General features: G+C 40.3%; 1 protein-coding gene across 11 annotated transcripts in view; it reads left to right on the top strand.

Moving 5' to 3' along the window:
- Window positions 1-13447, top strand: part of adgrl2b.1 (adhesion G protein-coupled receptor L2b, tandem duplicate 1) — an 82553-nt gene extending 69106 nt beyond the window's left edge. For 3 of the 11 annotated variants that reach the window (XM_075483265.1, XM_075483266.1, XM_075483269.1), the window contains 7 exons: window positions 522-588; window positions 2701-2792; window positions 4153-4321; window positions 5007-5135; window positions 6500-6596; window positions 7634-7759; window positions 11428-13447. In XM_075483265.1, the coding sequence (XP_075339380.1) occupies window positions 522-588; window positions 2701-2792; window positions 4153-4321; window positions 5007-5135; window positions 6500-6596; window positions 7634-7759; window positions 11428-12284 (1537 nt within the window). In that variant the 3' untranslated portion in view covers window positions 12285-13447. Of the gene's footprint in view, window positions 1-521; window positions 589-2700; window positions 2793-4152; window positions 4322-5006; window positions 5136-6499; window positions 6597-7633; window positions 7760-10790; window positions 10830-11427 lie in introns of all 11 variants that reach the window. The other 8 variants (XM_075483267.1, XM_075483268.1, XM_075483271.1 and 5 more) reach the window with 7 other exon arrangements.
- The last annotated feature ends 3789 nt before the right edge of the window (window positions 13448-17236 follow it).

Genomic DNA, 17236 nt, shown 5'->3' on the forward strand with positions numbered 1-17236 from the left:
TTTATTCTTTGCATGTGGATAATTGCTGCTCTTGTCAGTAAAAAGTTTATGCACTTCTCTGCTGGTCTATATCCAAGCAGCCAGCTTTATGATTTGTAAGACTGCAATCCACTAATTTATGGGGCTTGGATAAACTGCCTTTTTCAAACTCTTTCTTCGCTGCATAGGTCTTCACTTAATTTCTGTTTCCTGACCGAGGTGCAGTTCATTCTTGAACTGTCTCATATTCTTTGTTTACTGTGCAGTCTTAGGTACACACGGGCATCTCACATTTGCAGACATTTGCAAGCTGTGAAGTCATGAGTCCAATAACCACTGCCCTTTTACACTGCAGCTTCTCGTGGCACAAAGCCAACACTGCCTTAAGGTCGGGTTTTCTTCTCTGCGGTCAGAAGAGTCGCTATTATTTTGCCATAACCTATCATCTAACTTGCTCTGCAGGGCCCTGATCGATTAGACGCAAGTTTGTTTTGGCATCGAGATGATTTATTGAGCTGAACATTACCTTCTGTATCCTGTAGATGCTGGTTGAGGGTGGATAACCATTTCATCTGGAGCTTTATTGGACCTGTAACCTTCATAATAGTGGTAAGTTTTAAATTTGTGCATGAATATGCATTTTCACTCAAGAAGAAGCATTAAAAACAGTTTATAGATTTTTTTTTTTCTCTGTGTGCTGGCAGCCTCTTAGCTCTGCTTTCTCAGATCAATTTGCATGAAAGAAAAGTGGTCCCATTATAGCTGACACAAGGACATCAGTGTCCACTCAGCTATGAAATCCTCTGAAATCAGAAGTGTTGAGCATCAACAACTTAGAGCTGTTTGGTCTGTACATCTAGAGAATACTCCCATCCCGCAATCAAGAGGAGAAATCGTTTCAGGCATGAAGGTCATTTGCTCAGTGGGAAAACAAGGGAAATATTGGTGGGGGGTGAACATGGAAGTAATGAGTGGGTGGGCCCGGCAACCATTACCACAGCTCATAGCCCTGCTGAGGATCATGACACATCGGCAGCCAATCCAAGCAAATGGACATCTCCATCTTCACCTCTTAATATTTCATGCGGAGTGCAGGGTGTTCTTAACGCACATAGACAAGACACAGAAGTTGCATGAACACAGTCCTAAACGAATGCACAAAGCATATCCATATGGTTTCGCACATGTAAATCTGTCCAATAGCTGTAAAAACATACTAAACCTGAGGAAGAGCTGCATTGACAGCACTGGTTTTATGCGCTTTATATTATGCGTTTTAACTGTAGAAAACAGTCCCTTAGAGATCCAGCATGTGGGGGAAGTCCATATGCCTCTGCATATCCTTTTCTGCAGAGTGCCTCCTCGCTTCTCACCTCACTGTCCGTCCGTCTGTCTGTATCATTGGATCTGTGTCATCACTTAAGGCTGTGTTAAATGCATCTGCAGCCGCTCGATTCATGCGGACATAAATTGGCCCCAGTGGCTGGTAGACAAAACTCTGATCTAAAAGCTTCTGTCTTCTTAGCCACTCCTTATTTTTGCCATCTTTCTCCCTGCTATTGCTTGTTTAGATGTGCTGAACTCTTTTGTTTCCAATTAAAGACCGTTCTCTATTGCCTTGTAGTTTTACAACATGCATCCATGTCGGATAATAATCTGTATCTCACTGCCTATAAGTGAATGAAAAATTGAAAACAAAGTATTTTAGAAACTGAGAGCACTACACCATGATCATTTAACATGCAAACTCATGCTTTCCATTTTTATTCATGTACATTAAATTTCCTACCCTAACCCTTAAAAAAAAAAGCATGCTTGGAGCACAAATGGAACTGAAGTTTTCATGAGCACAACAAATAAAAACCACATATACTTTGGTTTTTCATTGAATATTTACAGAAGTACGTTTGAAAGGTTAAATATGGTAGCTGGCCAAATTGAACCCCCCCTCCTCCCCCCTGCCTCCCACCTTCCCCTTTGTGGCTATGGGGCCTGCAGTGCTTAGAGTGAGACATCCTGAGAGCATGGAAACCTTTCTGGATGTATGGCTTCAATCACTTAAATGTTTTTCCTGGCCTCAGTAAAAGTTGCCTCTAAAATATGGCATGCTTTCCTCTATGAATGTTTCTGGGGCTTTTGGGTCGTGGCGTGGCAAATCTGTTTGGGTTTTATTGCATGTACATTCTCATCTTGTGTAATTGCACTCAGAATCGACTGTAATGACAAACACAAGAACAGAGAAAAACGCTGAAGGTAGCTTATGTTAAAGCTTGGAGGTGTGAGAGGATGACTAAAGCGATAACCTCACAGGTTTTTTTTTTCCTCTGCAAATCAGTGTGCTTCATGATCAGCACAGAAACATTACATTTTCATAGTCCTCTCACTAAAGGTATGTGTGGTGTTGCTCACTGTAGAGCCAATAACACTAAGCAGCACAAAATCCGAAAGGCTTAGAAGATAATGCATTTGTAATAATGATTTAATTATGTAATAGTGTAATAATCACATGTAACATTCTTTCATCTTTTTTTTTATGCTCAACTACTTTTAATTAGGTAATGATTAAATGCAAGAATTTTAGTTATTATGTATTTTTAGGGTGTCACTAGTTGTGGTACACAAGTAAAGGATCTGAATACTGTCCTCTGCACTTCTGGCACAAGGAACTGGATGCCTTCCTAAGTGCAGTCTCTTAACCATGATGCACATCTGTTTTGACAGGTCAATGTCATCTTCCTGGTGGTGACGATGTACAAGATGGTGAAGCATTCCACCTCCATGAAACCCGACTCATCCAGGCTGGGGGGTATCAGGTGAGGGGTGTCACTCTGGGAGATTAAGAGGCCGGTCTGTAGTTGCTGTGAGACTGTGTGTGTGCATGCATGCTGAGAGGGGTGGGGGACTCAGATATGTGAGAAAGAAAAATAATATGTACTGTCACTGCTTTTGCCCTCCTGCTATAATTTTAAAAGCTGCATTTGACCTACACATTTATTTGATTTCCCAACCAGACCAACAGTTTTCCGTCTTAGGTCTTATTTCAGTCTATCGGAGGTGCCTTTTTAGCTCATTTTATGATATCAGTATTTGCACTACACGTGGGCATATTGCCTGTTTTATTTCTTCATAACTGCTTTTCTGACCTTTGGCGACTTGTCTGCTCCTGTGCTAGCATACTTTATAGGCGTCTTTGGAGGGTGGATCCAATCCAAAGCCTTGTAGTTTTGAAGATGTTTAAAACACATCCTTCTCACTCTAAGTGGGCTGCATTTGGTTGATAAAACAACAAGTCCCTGACCATTTTAGAGCCTGGAGCCTTGTTCAACAATATGTTTGACGGCATGCCAGCATATGCTATGTGGGCGTTTGATTTTAAGGCAGCTACTCTGATTTAAGTCCAAACAAAAAAAAAATTAAATAAATAAAAAAAAACAACGAAAGAACATCATTTAATTGGCTTTCAGTTTTGTTTTTAGCTCATAGCAATACCATATTTGTGGATTTGAGCTTTTTCACATTATAGCAAGCAGTTAGAACTCATTTAACTGTCATCAATTAGCGTCTATCTCAAATCAACCATGCGTGTAGTTTCTGTTTTAAAGGTGGAAACTTGTAAAAAAGTAAAAAAAGGATGAGTATTTGGTTATATTTGTTGTGGGTTTTTTTTGTGTGTCTGTGTTTGTTTTTTTGTCACAAGCACAAGCAAAAAGACAGCAAGCCTAATCAGGCTTGATTATTTTTCGTTGGTTCCTCTCTCAGCGACATGTTCATGGCCCATTTCTAGTCTCCTCTCCAGGCTCACTGCATCTCTCTCGGGATGACTCACTTTTCCCTTGTGCATCAGTAACGACCAGTCTTTGTCACTTAACCTGACTGTTAAGTTGTATCCTCAAGGCTTTCCTGGAAGGCACGAAGAAAAACTTTCAGTGTGTGCGGTCTTCTCTGCCAGCAACTCTGAGAAAGAAAAATGTTTGACTCAAATTCATTCCAAAACTCCAGCAATCATACACAGGTGTAAATTGTACAAACGCTTGAAAAAGTAATGAGGATGTTTCTTTCTTTTTTTTTAATTGTGCCATCCAGGAGTAGTGAAACATAATACCAAACAAAGATCCAACTGAGTGTCATTTTCCTCTTTTACTTGTTAACATCAGTCTCCGTGTTCTTTTACAGGTCATGGGTGTTGGGAGCATTTGCGTTGCTTTGTCTTATGGGGCTTACATGGTCCTTTGGCTTCTTCTTCCTCAATGAATCCTCCATTGTGATGGCTTACCTCTTTACCATTTTCAACACTCTGCAAGGGATGTTCATCTTCATCTTTCACTGCCTCCTCCAGAAAAAAGTAAGATTGTCCTGCGTGATTCATATCATACTGAAAACCAAGTCAATCAGACGTCATTTATCAAGCCAAGCTTTTAAAATTGTCCTTACATAGATTTTTCTTTAGTTTTAAGACTGTTGGTTTGACAAAGAAAGACATCCTCTGAGAAAAAGTGGTGGTTTCAACCATATTGTCTTATTATATGGATTTTATTTTAAGTTACCTTATAAGAACAAATACTGATTGTTCCAGCTACTCAGATGTAGTTGAGTTTGTTGCTTTTTTTTTTTTTATTGTCTTACATGATACTAAAGCCAGACAAAACAGGAAAGAGAATAATTGATCACTTGAACTGTTTTTTGGCAGCCCTTCTTTGATAGAATACAAATATAACAAATCCAAGAATGCCTATTTCTCTCGTTCTAAGTTTTATTGTTGGTGTGGATCATTTATATAAAAACATAAAAATCTACTGTTGCAAAACTACTGATTTCATTGTAATTTGACAACACCCATGTCGAATTATATCCTAGCTATGATATTGCATTATCTTATACATCGTCTGTTATCTCCGTCTTTACAGTTGCGTTATTTAAACCGCTGGCATTTGATACAGATTTGAGTTTTGCAGCTCTCATGAGTCAGCTGATGTGTCACAGTCTGTGCCAATGTGCTCAGTCTGTCCTGACCTTTTGCTCTTTTGCAGGTTCGGAAAGAGTACAGCAAATGTTTCCGTCAGTCCCAGTGTTGTGGAGCACGACCACCTGAGGGTTCCCACAGCTCCGCTAAGGCCGCCACTTCTCGATCCACGGCCCGCTACTCCTCTGCTACACAGGTACATCAGCAGCAATCCAATAAATCGTGGCTTAGGCTTTAGAAAACTACAAGTGAAAATGGAGGGAGGCGGAGGGTCTGCAAGTCAATCTTAATTAATTGTTTGATAGTTTTATAGAGCTCTCTGCAATAAAGCAACATTTTTCTTAACCTTTTTTATGTCTTTGAAAAGTCTGAAGATATCAGTCTCAACAAACTCGATGAAAAGATGGAAACCAACTCAGAGTTTAACTTTCAAGTGTTTTTCCTATTTTCTCAAAGATGATTTTCTATTTCTCGCTTGTTATCAAAGATTTATGACCTCATGTACAAATGGCCTTCAGGCTAAGAGCCTCTGTCAGGCAACGGATATTTAAAAGCAATGAAACGCCAAGTAACTCACCCTTGATTTTGCTCACAAAAAAAAGAAAAGCAGAACATCACCAACTTTATCTTTTCACTCTTTTTAAAAATTATTAGTATTCTTAGAGGCCAAATTCTGTGCTTATTTTCGTTATGAAGCCAATCTTCACAAATTATCCAAATAAACACAAAGGTTGGACTTTCAAATAAAAATGACACTGATGTGCAATGTTTGGTGTTGTATTTAAGGCTCCCAATTTTAATCTTGAGAAAGGCTGTAGCTCAATTTTCATGTATTAGGAAGTTGAAATAAATTTGCTTACATAATTAGAAAAATGAATCTAGCAAAATATATCTAAAAAACAAAGGAAAACAAAGTACTTTTTTATTGTTGTCAACAAATGTAGACTGTTCATAGCTTGTTGGCAAATATCTGTGGCTTTTCGATGTGTAAATGCTGCATCTACTAACAAGAAACAAATTGAAATCTCTCAGTGCTATGGACATAAAAAAAACATGAGAGAATAAGCGCCAGTCAGTAATCACTAATTGCGACCCTAGTTTTCTTTGTTTCCAGAAATTTCCTGAAAAGTAACTATTTTGGACATACAAGGTTTGTGGCCAACAGCAGTGAAATGTTGCACTGAACAAGCTGTACATGCCTCTTTTAATATGTGCTCAGATGACTTTGTGAGATCTATCTTAGAAGCACCACTGGGAATTTGGTTGCTGCTTCTGCTCTTTCTGTTGAGAGAAAAAAAAAGAGCTGTACATGGCAATCTCTCAAATTACAAACTGTAAGATTCTCAGCGCATCCATTTCTGGTAGCAGAAGGCTTGATAGCAAATGTGAGGCTTTGTAGCACAAACATGTCATCAGACAGCGAGTTAGTTGAGTCTTGTATGCAGGCATAGGTTTGAATCGCAAACCTGCACAGACACTCAGTCCTGAGGGCCAAAAGCCTTGGAAAAACAACAGCACCTTGTTGAGTCCTGATCAGTGGCTGCTTTTTTCTCAACACAGAGCCGCATCAGGCGGATGTGGAACGACACAGTGAGAAAGCAGTCGGAGTCCTCCTTCATCTCAGGCGACATAAACAGCTCCTCCACTCTCAACCAGGGTAAGCAGCCATCGCCTCCATCAGCAAGAGACGAGACACATGCTCTATTCTCTTTGTGATGAAGCTCTGAATTCACAATGAACACTTCAATGGATGCAGCCTCCATGGCTCCGTAGAGGCTGAGGAGTTTTATGTTATTTTGCTCTCAGTGATCAGCAATAAAGAAAATAGCATTAAATGCCACTAAGCTCGTGACATTCTGGATGTTCTTGGTTGCTTGGATCATCTAAAAGTAGAAACACAGAGATAGATTAGAGCTGAAATAATAAGTGGCGTGTAAAATGTTGTAGATGAAAACTTGAGTTCCTGTAACGACCCTGACCGGAGAGAATGACTGAGCAACTGCCATCTAAATCATCTTCATCCCAGAGTGACTGTCAGGTTGGACGGAGGGGAGGGAGATGAGCAAAGTCAGCTAGAGGTCAGAGAAGGTTTTGGGAATGATCCCAGCATCATGAAGCTCAGACTGTGCCAATACAGATTTGGCTGTAGTTTTGGATTTGTTTAGAGTTCTTTTAATATGTATGCATGAGCAGAGTTTCTCACTGATCCGTCCAAATAACTGAGCATAGTTATTATGTTCTCAAGGGCTTACACAAGCATGCTGAGGTTGATGGGGATACTGCGTTATTCGTGGCAGGCCACTCAGGCATGTTTTGTCTACCGTCTCAACTGGGTGAATTTGTTTAGATGAATTTGTTACACATATACACTGCAGCTGATTGTGTTGCTATGCTTTGGTCAACACTTGTCGCTGGGATATTGTTTGTCAGAGACATCAGCAGACTGTTTGAATAATGGCACACGTTGACCAACATTTCTAAGCCTGCTTTGTCCATAATAGAAGGCAGACGGAGCATTGGTCATAAATCTTTAGGGGTGTCAAATTCTGGACAGCGAACATCAGTGTTTGTTTATGTCGACAGCTGCCCAATGCACCACCACAAACTGTGACACACAGAACCCTGAGCTCTCATCCTTTACTGTTTTTCACTTCCTAATTTTCTCCCTTTCTGTCTCTCTTCCTGTTATTTCAGGGATGACTGGCAACTACCTCCTAACTAACCCTCTCCTTCGAACCCACGACACTAACCCTTATAACAACCTGCTGGCAGAAACGGTGGTGTGCAACACCCCCTCTCCACCGGCCTTTCACTCCCCAGGTGCACATTCCACCCACCACCATTTCTCTTGCACAGATCTCTGGTTGTTTTAAAGCACACGTGCATCATTTTGAGAAATATGCAGGTTCGCTTTTTAGAGGAGAGAAAGATTGTAACCACTCTCATATCTAGTTTGTTAAAAGTTTGCTACTACCAATGGGAAAGCTTAGCTTAGCATGGAGAGTGAAAACAGAGGAACATAGCTAGCCTGACTGGTAACAAAATCCACCTACCAGCATTTCTAAAGCTCAATAATTGACAGTTCTTATCTTGATGGTGTTAAAAACAACAGGTTTTGGAGTTTAATAGCAAGCAAATAACAAAATCCGCCAATCAGCACCTTAAAAGCACACTAATTAACACTTTGCATCTCATTTGTATAATCCGCACAAAAAAAAAACAACATCTTGCCATTTTAGGGCAGGATATCTGCAAGTCTACCTCTTGGATCAGAATAGTTCCCAGGCAACCAGCAGAAAAAAAGAGAGTTACCGGTCTTGGCCAAGAAACATTCCTACACTGGCTCCACCACAAACAATAAATTTAAATATTTATACATAAGTACTCGTGTATATGATAAATCAGATAAATTAAGGTGGTTGCCGCTGGATTGTGTTGTTTTTTGACACAGTCAGGTTAACAGCTTATCCCTGCCTCCAGTCTTTATGCTGTTTTAAGATAACCCTTGGCTCAAAGCTTCAAAACAAGCAGACATATATTGAGAGTGATATCAGTCTTCTTCTCATCTACATCTCTGCCAGGAAGAAAATACGTCTCAAAATGTTTAACTATTCCATTATTGGATTTATTATGAACATAACCTGTTGAGATTGTGGCTGTGACATGGTATGAACAACACTTTTGAGAATAGTAACACAAAATTTAACATTTGTTCTTCCTCATTTCTATCTTCTCTGTATTTTTTTTAGTGGCTGGAATCTACAAAGGTTTCATAAACAGAGATAATCATAAATGCTTTTCTTGTCTAGTCTGGCAGCCGTATGGGAATTCCTCTCTGTTAAATACAAACCCTACATGTTAATATTTATCATTCCCTTGTATAAAGTGTCGTGATGAAGTAAAAACATGTTGAAATCGTCACACTTAATCAGGTCTGAATGGCACTTTACTGTGTTTATTGCGACCTAGTTCCTCGCTCACATGGCAAAATAAACCGAGTCAAAGGAGAAAAACAGAAGAACATGACGTAAAGTGAGCAGAGCTGCAGGCTTCAGGTATTCAAAGGCATTTGATGATAAAAGGGAATACACAAAAATGGCAGCGGATTCAGCGGGTAACCGTCTTCAGTCATTGCTGTGTTGTTTTGTGCTGTGAGCTGGCTTACAGCACAATGCGAGCACTTCATACTTGGAGATAATGAAGCAGGGCTGGAACAAAACAGTGTCTGCACAGAAAATCAAAGAGGTTCTCTGATTTTTTTTATTTATTTATCTAGTTTTATTAGGTTGAGCTGAGCAACAGCTGATCCGGTCAGACTGAAAACACTGTGTACTCAGTGCCTTGAAAGGTTTATTTGCTTAATCAGTGTTGAATAATTGCATATTAACACTGTAGCACAGGAGACGGATAAAAAGAGGAATATTTAATTAGCAGGTGTTTTTTCAGTGTGAGTCTAAACCTCTCCTTTACCTGTGAAAACACTTTTTCTCCCCCTGGGGCGAACTGTTGTAGTTAGCTATGTTCACACACAGGCATACCAGAGAAAATACTATACATACTTAATAAAAAGCAAATGGAAATGCAGTGACAAATAGAAAAAAACTAGAAATCCAGGGATTAAACATGTGGAAAGTAGTTTTTGAATAGAGCAGCAGCATTGTGACAGACAAAATGCAAAAACCTGCTGTGAAGATCACCAGCCAAGTATGAAATACGTGTAAAGAGACCGTCAACTTTAACACAAGCATATTCTAAAGTTCGCCTGCTATAGTCATTACATTTAGCTCCTGCAAAAGGATGAGACTGTCTTCTATTATAAGTGTATTAATACTAAGTAATACTCTGCAGATGTTCATCTGATGCAGTAAAATTGGAAGGGGGAACATCTTGGATGAATCTTTGCTGGAACGTTTCCCAGAGTGCAGCTGTCGCCATGTCCAGTTCAATTCTGTTCACATCATTTCCCTTCCTCCCGGTAGACAATACCTGTTGGCAGTAAAATCACAGCCTGCGCATAAACTAATGCAAATTTGGAAGTCGGCTCTATCCAGAGAAGTGTTTGATAATCCCTTCACCAGCACCATCAAACCATGCACTGCCCTTTTGCTACCATTGCCCTTCTTAGTCTTTAAAAGTGTTTTTTTTTCCAGTTTATTTTAAGCTTTTTTTTTTGCTTATCATTCATTTTCTGACATGTCTGTTTAAAACCTTAACACTATAGTTTTCCTTTTTGTGTGTGTGGGCAAAAAAAAAAACACCTGCAGCAATTCCAGCCTAGCTCTAAGCAATATTACCCCTTCATTTACACACTCAAAAATCCTCACCAAATTAAAGTAGTCCCTCACTTTTATCCTGCTATACTCCAGCTTAGTTATGGGGCTACTCGAGATGAAGTCATTTGTTTTAAGTATGCGTGTGTGTGTGTATTTTGTCAACATAAAGTCGAAACACAGTGGAGAGGGGAAAAAAAGGTGTATGCGGTGTTATTTGGAAATGTTTCTTCTTTTACAGAAGAGTTTAAAAAAAAAAAAAAGACTGTGCTTGCTGCTGAGCCTTTTCACCTGCAGAGTCCTGGATTCAGTTGTCCTTGATTTAGCTTTCAGATCTCAAACTTGTAAACACGTAATTTCATCCTCCATTCACCACAACAATTTGAGCAAACGTGGGCTAAATTATAGTTAATTGCAAGGACTTTCCAAGTTAGATCAACTGAATCCAGGCTGGATGTTACAAGCTTCCACTTTTGTCTTATTTCAGTGATTTTGTTGTTTCTGCTGCAATTGAAAAAGCATCTGTTTTACTTTCTTTTTTTTGTTTGTTGTTTTTTTTGTTTGTTTTTTTTGCAAATCAGCTGTTCTTAGGCCAGATAACCTGAGCAGACACACTTGATGTGAGTGTTGGTAAAGTGAGTCATTGCATGGTGCCTGTCTGTTGTGGTCTGTGGGGGTTGTTGCCATGCTTGTGGGGCCCCAGTGCAGAGAGGTGGCTGGCCATCTGTGTTTGACATTACCCTTTTGTCTTGCCTTCTTTTAACAGGTGGAATGTTTTATTCATTGTTAATGTCACAACACACACTCATCAGCTTGTATTAATCTTTTTTTTTTGCTTTACTCACACCCTCTGCTATTTTTTCCTGCCGATATGTTGTTAGCTGGTCATGAGCTTCTTTACAACATGTTGCTGTACAATTTTTTTTTTTATGCCATATGTTGTTTTCATTTTTTTAATATTGTTCAGGATAATCTCTTACATTGGCTTTAATGATATTGTGAGATAATGAGGACGGACATGGCAGGAAACTAATTGGGTTCTCCTTTTAACTTTGATATTTTTGTACTTGTATAAAATTGAAATTCACATAGAGATCAAAGAGCAAAAGAATGAAGTGTCCTGAGCAGTATCAAGTACATGTGGAATAGTGGAGTGTGTTTTGTTCTTTCAAAAATTGAAAAATGATATCTCATCTGCTCATTTTGCCTTTTTTTCAGGACAGCACTCTCTCAGCAACAGCAGGGACATCAGCGCCATGGACACCCTCCCCCTCAACGGCAATTTCAACAACAGCTACTCCCTGCGCGACGACGACTATGAGGCCGTGGGCGTTCGAGCCCCAGGGGACTTGGGGGGCCTCAACCTGGACGATGCCGCATTTGAGAAAATGATCATATCTGAGATTGTCCACAACAACCTAAGGCCCCGTGGGGCTCCCAAAGTACGCGACACCCCAAGGGAGAGGGACAGAGCCCTGCCTCTCCAGACCAGGGTGACAGTGGACCAAGGCGGGGGTGGGAGTGGCAGCGAGGACGATGCCATTGTGGCAGATCACACCGAGGCCTCATCCCCACAAAGAGGAAGTGGGAGAGGAGGCCACACCACCCTGGAGCTGCTCTTGCACCCCCACCATAAGGAGGTGCTGGAGGCTCCCCTCCTGCCCCAGAGGACTCACTCTTTGCTCTACAGCGCCCAGAAGGCCCCCAGGCGCCTGGAGGGACAGAACGGCCATGGCTCCGAGACTGTTACCGCAGTGGAGGACACGGGCTCTCACTCACCGAACAATAACAGGGACTCCCTATATACCAGCATGCCAAATCTGAGAGACTCTCCCTCGCCCTCAACTTCGCCATACCCGCCAGAGGAGGAGCTCTCCCCCTCATCTCACAGCGAGAATGAGGACGCCTATCATAAAAGCATGCCTGAGCTCGGCGATGCGCCACAGACGCTGTCCTACTACCACATAAACCGAGGCACCAGCGACGGGTGCATCATCCCACCCAACAATGAAGATTGTGCACAGGAGGGAGAGGCGCCCAGTGATGGACAAATGCAGCTCATTACCAGCCTCTGAGCAGGCCATCATTCTTTGCACAGGTTTTAACAGATGGGTGCTTTCGGCTGATGTCAAGAGAGCTGGTGAACCTTGCTCTGCACATGTTCTTCCTGTTAGGACAGGAAGGGAAAAGTTGCTGGGTGGGAAAAGGAATGAATGACTGACTTTTGCACACAGATCTGATTAACACACAAAACACATCCAACTAAGGCCAGACAAATGTGGGCTGTGGAAGCTCTGCTGTTGGACTAATGAGGTGCAGAGAATAACACAGGGCTGCAGTTTCAGTGATAAGTCTGGCATTTCCATTGTACTGAAAGAAAAATCAAAGAATAAGTAAGAAAAAAAAGAAGAAGAAGAAAAAAAAACTCCAAGCAAGGAACCATGAGACTCCTGACATGTTCCTGAGAGACTTTGCTGAACCAGGGTCTTTCTAGTCAAGAAGTGCAGAACTAGAACCAGTGTGGCTCCACTACACCACCAGGACCGTAAAGTTGAGAAACCACTAATTCAGACTCAGGCCTTATATTTTCTCTATTGCACATTTAACTGTTGTCCAAGTAACAGCTGAAGAAAGTATATATTTTGCTGTACCAATAGTGTAAAAAGTAAAACAAAGAAAAAAAAAGAAAAGGCAACAATTCAGTAGTTATGCCCTTTCAATGTTAAGATTCTTCAGACAAGGTTAATCAAAATGGTGGAAATGTGCTTTTTCCTCTCACACTTGACTTGTTGTAGTATGTTTGAATATGAAAAAAACAAAAAGTTTTGAGAGTCCATATGAAACCATGCTCACGTCTCTGCTTGTGAAGTGCTTTTTGCTTTCATGAATAATGAGTTTTTGCCAGTAGTATATTTGTTAACACCAGGCCATGCACAGATTTGGAATGAATTGGATTCTTGTGTAATTTATTTTACTTGAAAGAAATTGTCAGGTTTGAGACACGTTCATGTCAATGCAGTTTTGCAGACGTTATAGACATGTTTCATCCTCTGACACTAATTAATTTATTAACTGTTCAGAGAAAAAAAAGGAAGAAAAAAAAAAAAGAACATGGTTGGGAAGAGTGAAAAGTTGTTGCAGCACTGATTAGGTTCATTTTATTTCTTTTGTAAGGGCCCATCATCAGCTGATATTTAATTCATCTCCTGTTTGATATCAAATAAATGTGAAAATTTTTCTTGTTCGCAGACGTTTGCCTGCTTATTCCTATCATTTTTTTTTTTCTGTGTTATAAATCTGCAGCGATCCTGCATGTAGTAGAAAACTAATCATATATTAAATACATGCAACTAAGAAACCTTATAAAACTAGAGGCAAAATGGAAATTCACTCTGCTTCTAATTGCTTTTGTAAATATAACATTTATCATCGGACAGCATTTTGACTGAATTTATCTTTTCATTTAAAACTAGCAACAACAAAAAAACAATCTCCTTTTGAGACGTTCTCACGGCAACAGTTTGTCCCTATCCTCGTTCTGTCCCACTGTCAGTGAGCTTTCGCTTCCTCTCTTCTGTATGATACATCTGTTGTCCCTCTATAAAGTTTGTCCATTTCATGTCATGTAACAGCAGTGTCTTTGTAAAACTCCCCTTGTGGCATAAATGTGTTTTGAGAAATGTCAGTTTAAGAGTTGCACATGGAAATTAAACTTAACAGAATGTGATCAGTTATGAAAAAAGAAAAAGAAACAGAACAGATATTTTACTCATTGTGATCCCTGTCTTCATAGATAAGTTAGAGTGTAAGGTTATATGGTAACAGTGAAAACAGAACATAAGATATCCATCCATCTATCCATTTTCTGCTGCTTATCCAGGACCAGATTGTGGAGGGCAACAACCTGAGCAGGGATCCACAGACCTCCATCTTCCCTTCCTTAAGCTCTTTTGGGTGGAAACCAATGTGTTCCCAAGCCAAGTCAGAGATATACTTTCTCCAGTGAGTCCCGGGGTTGGCTCGTGGCCTCCTCCATGTGGGGCGTGATTGAAACACTGATCATGCAATCAGGCACCCCGATCAGATGACCAGATGATCTCACCTCAACAGGCTCCTTTGTGCAGAGAAGCAGTGACTCCACTCTGAGGCCCCTCCAGATGACTGAGCTTCTCACCTCACCCCTAAGTGTGAGCCCAGCCACCCTTTTGGAAGAAGATTATTTTTAGCTACTTGTATTTGCGATCTCAATCAGCTGAGCGCTACTTACAATCCGGGACCAATTCTTGAGGGCGGAATGCTGAGTCTTGGAAAAAAACTTTTACCTTTTAGGGTGAAAATATTTCAAATATGATATTTGCACAACATTTTCACATATTTTCATTCATTAAACTCCTCATGAAGTGAATTTTTAAGATGTGTTGTGTTATAGGTCATTTGTTCCCCAGCATCAGACCAACAATGGTTATTAAATACATTTTTGGTTGGTAAACATATTTGCTAGTCTTCATCTGCTGCTGGAAAATGATAAATAATGATTCATCCTGCACTTGGTGTGTCTGCTAACTATCTTTCATTTCACATTTAGACAAAAGTGGGGGGAAATATTGGCTGATTCCCCTCTTGAGCCAGTGTTGTTAACCAATGAAAGCAATCCTGTTGGGGTGTGTCATTTCTAGCATCTGTAAATATCCATTCAACCTTCTATTTTCTTTACCTGATTTATCCTGGTCAGAATCACAGGCATCCTTCCCAGCTGTCAAATAGGAGGCAAGAGGCAGGATGCACCACGGACAAGTCTCCAGTACACTCAAATATGTAGAAGCATATACAGATCTACTAGCTGTGTCCTGTGTACTATACAGTGAAATGCATTGTTTCATATTGCTGTGCACCTTAGATTCTACAATGCCCAGTTGACACTGTTACAAGAGAGATGACTTTGACTTACTTCAATACCCTGTAATAACTGAACAGATTTTCTTGTTGGGATTGTTAGAAATCAGTGCACATTGTTTCAATTCCAAGATTGTTCCCCTCGTGTTCCCTAGGCTTCATGTCTTGTTCCCTCGTACCTACAAGTATGTATTGGCACGCACTGTACAGCACAAGTACAAAAATATGTACTGTGCATTTGGATTAAATTTACTGTACAGGATGTAATTTAAAGCCAACATTTATGTTTACAAAGCGGTGACGGTTGGCTCAAGTATGTTGCATGTGAGCATTTTCCTATTAGGTATGTTGATGTGAACACATATGAGGATATCATTACAGAGCAGTTTAATTTATAATGACAAACAGATCCTATAACGTAATCCATCACTTTGATATTTATACATTCTGGGTGAATTGCGGTGGGAAATGAACTGTAGATTTCAGAGCTTCACACACGTGATTTTCATTTGACTGTTAATAGTTTTTGGACAACAATGACGGCCCATGCCACAGATGAATAAGAAATATTAGGCTTTGGAGGTCAAACTTGTTATCGGATCAGTTGGTTGTTCCTTTTATGGGATTTGTCAGCAAAATAAAAAGAAAACAACAACATCAGCCACAGCCCTTGATTGCCAATGTAAGAATGCTCAATGAGCTGCAGTGTTCACTGAGAGTAGGTGAGACTCACGTAATAGATCTAACAGATTTACCATTCAAGATGTCTTTCATTTGTGGGTTTACAGGAGTATTCTGCTCAAGTTGACCACACACACACTCTGCAGGCAAACAGTCCAAGCAGTCACCGCAGGAGCATGGTGGTGCAGTTTATTAACTCAAAGCTCCATGTGCCAGTTTGCTGTCAGGAAACTGACGAGGAGGCCAAGGCAAAGCTCTGAGTCCACTGTGGCTCTCAGCATTGTTGTTTGAATGTCGGGCTCTCGGTTTACACAGACTCTTCCAAAAGCCCTGAGAGACACCAAACCCGTCTGTATATCATACAGAAACTTGGCCTGCCTTCAGTTATAAATCAAATTAAATGCAAAGCTGATGACCTGCTCAAGGTTCAACAGGAATGGGCCAGCAATGTCGGTAAAGGCTTCCTGAATATAAACACGGGAGCTCACAACAGGCTTCACTTGAGACTAACCCTTCAGGACGTGTGTGATGTCATAGCGAAGACGGTTTCCCTGTCTGGGTGATGAGTTTTGCTTGTGTTTATAACAGACACAATTGTGATGAATGAATGCGCTGAGCTCCTTTTGCCAAGCGTAAGGATCAGTTTTGCATGATGCATATATATTGGTTCATTATCACTAAGTCACCTGTGCTCTGTAGTAGCTCTCTCACCTTATTATCTTAAAGAACATTGGATTCTGAAATTGAACAACATAAAGAAGATCCCATAATTTCCCCAAATATGACAGTGGGGTGGCTCTAGACACAAAGATCAGCATTTCCTGGGCTCTCCTTTTCCTGCTGTGATGATTTCTGGCCATTCATCCTCTTCAAAGACACTCCTTCCACCTTTGACTTTTCATTGAGTTGCTGACATTACCATCTGTTCTTATCTGATTACATTATGATGCAGCATATTAGCCACGCAGCATTTGCGTTGCAAATGAAAAAGTTGCCAAAGTTTGTTGGAGATGAAAGTGCTTCATTTATCAACTCATCTTTTATCTGTCTGTAGTCAAAGCCCAGCTTCCATGGGGCAGTGGCAAATGAAGGCGCAATAAGGCTCGGTCAGAGAAGACATTACCGTGTTTTCATTTGGAACTGTTTGATGTTCCAGCTTCTGGTGATTTGGACATTATTTCATGTTCATCATCAAAAAGACATCAAACAAGACGCTGCGGTCAAAATCAGATCAGAGAGCCAGGATCAAACTGTGGTTTATGTGTGCCTGGTTGCTTATGGAATGATCGGAGGTACAAAAATTATGAATGAAAATATTTCCACATTTATTTTAATATTTTCATCTATGTTCATTTACATTTCAACATTTTCTTACCATCACATTTTTTAGTGAACTATCTTTTCTCTATATTTCCTCAATCATTTTGTTTTTCTTTAACACATTTATTCTTTT

This window comes from Odontesthes bonariensis, chromosome 14 (genome assembly GCF_027942865.1).
Source record: "Odontesthes bonariensis isolate fOdoBon6 chromosome 14, fOdoBon6.hap1, whole genome shotgun sequence".
In the NCBI taxonomy this organism is placed as follows: Eukaryota; Metazoa; Chordata; class Actinopteri; order Atheriniformes; family Atherinopsidae; genus Odontesthes; species Odontesthes bonariensis.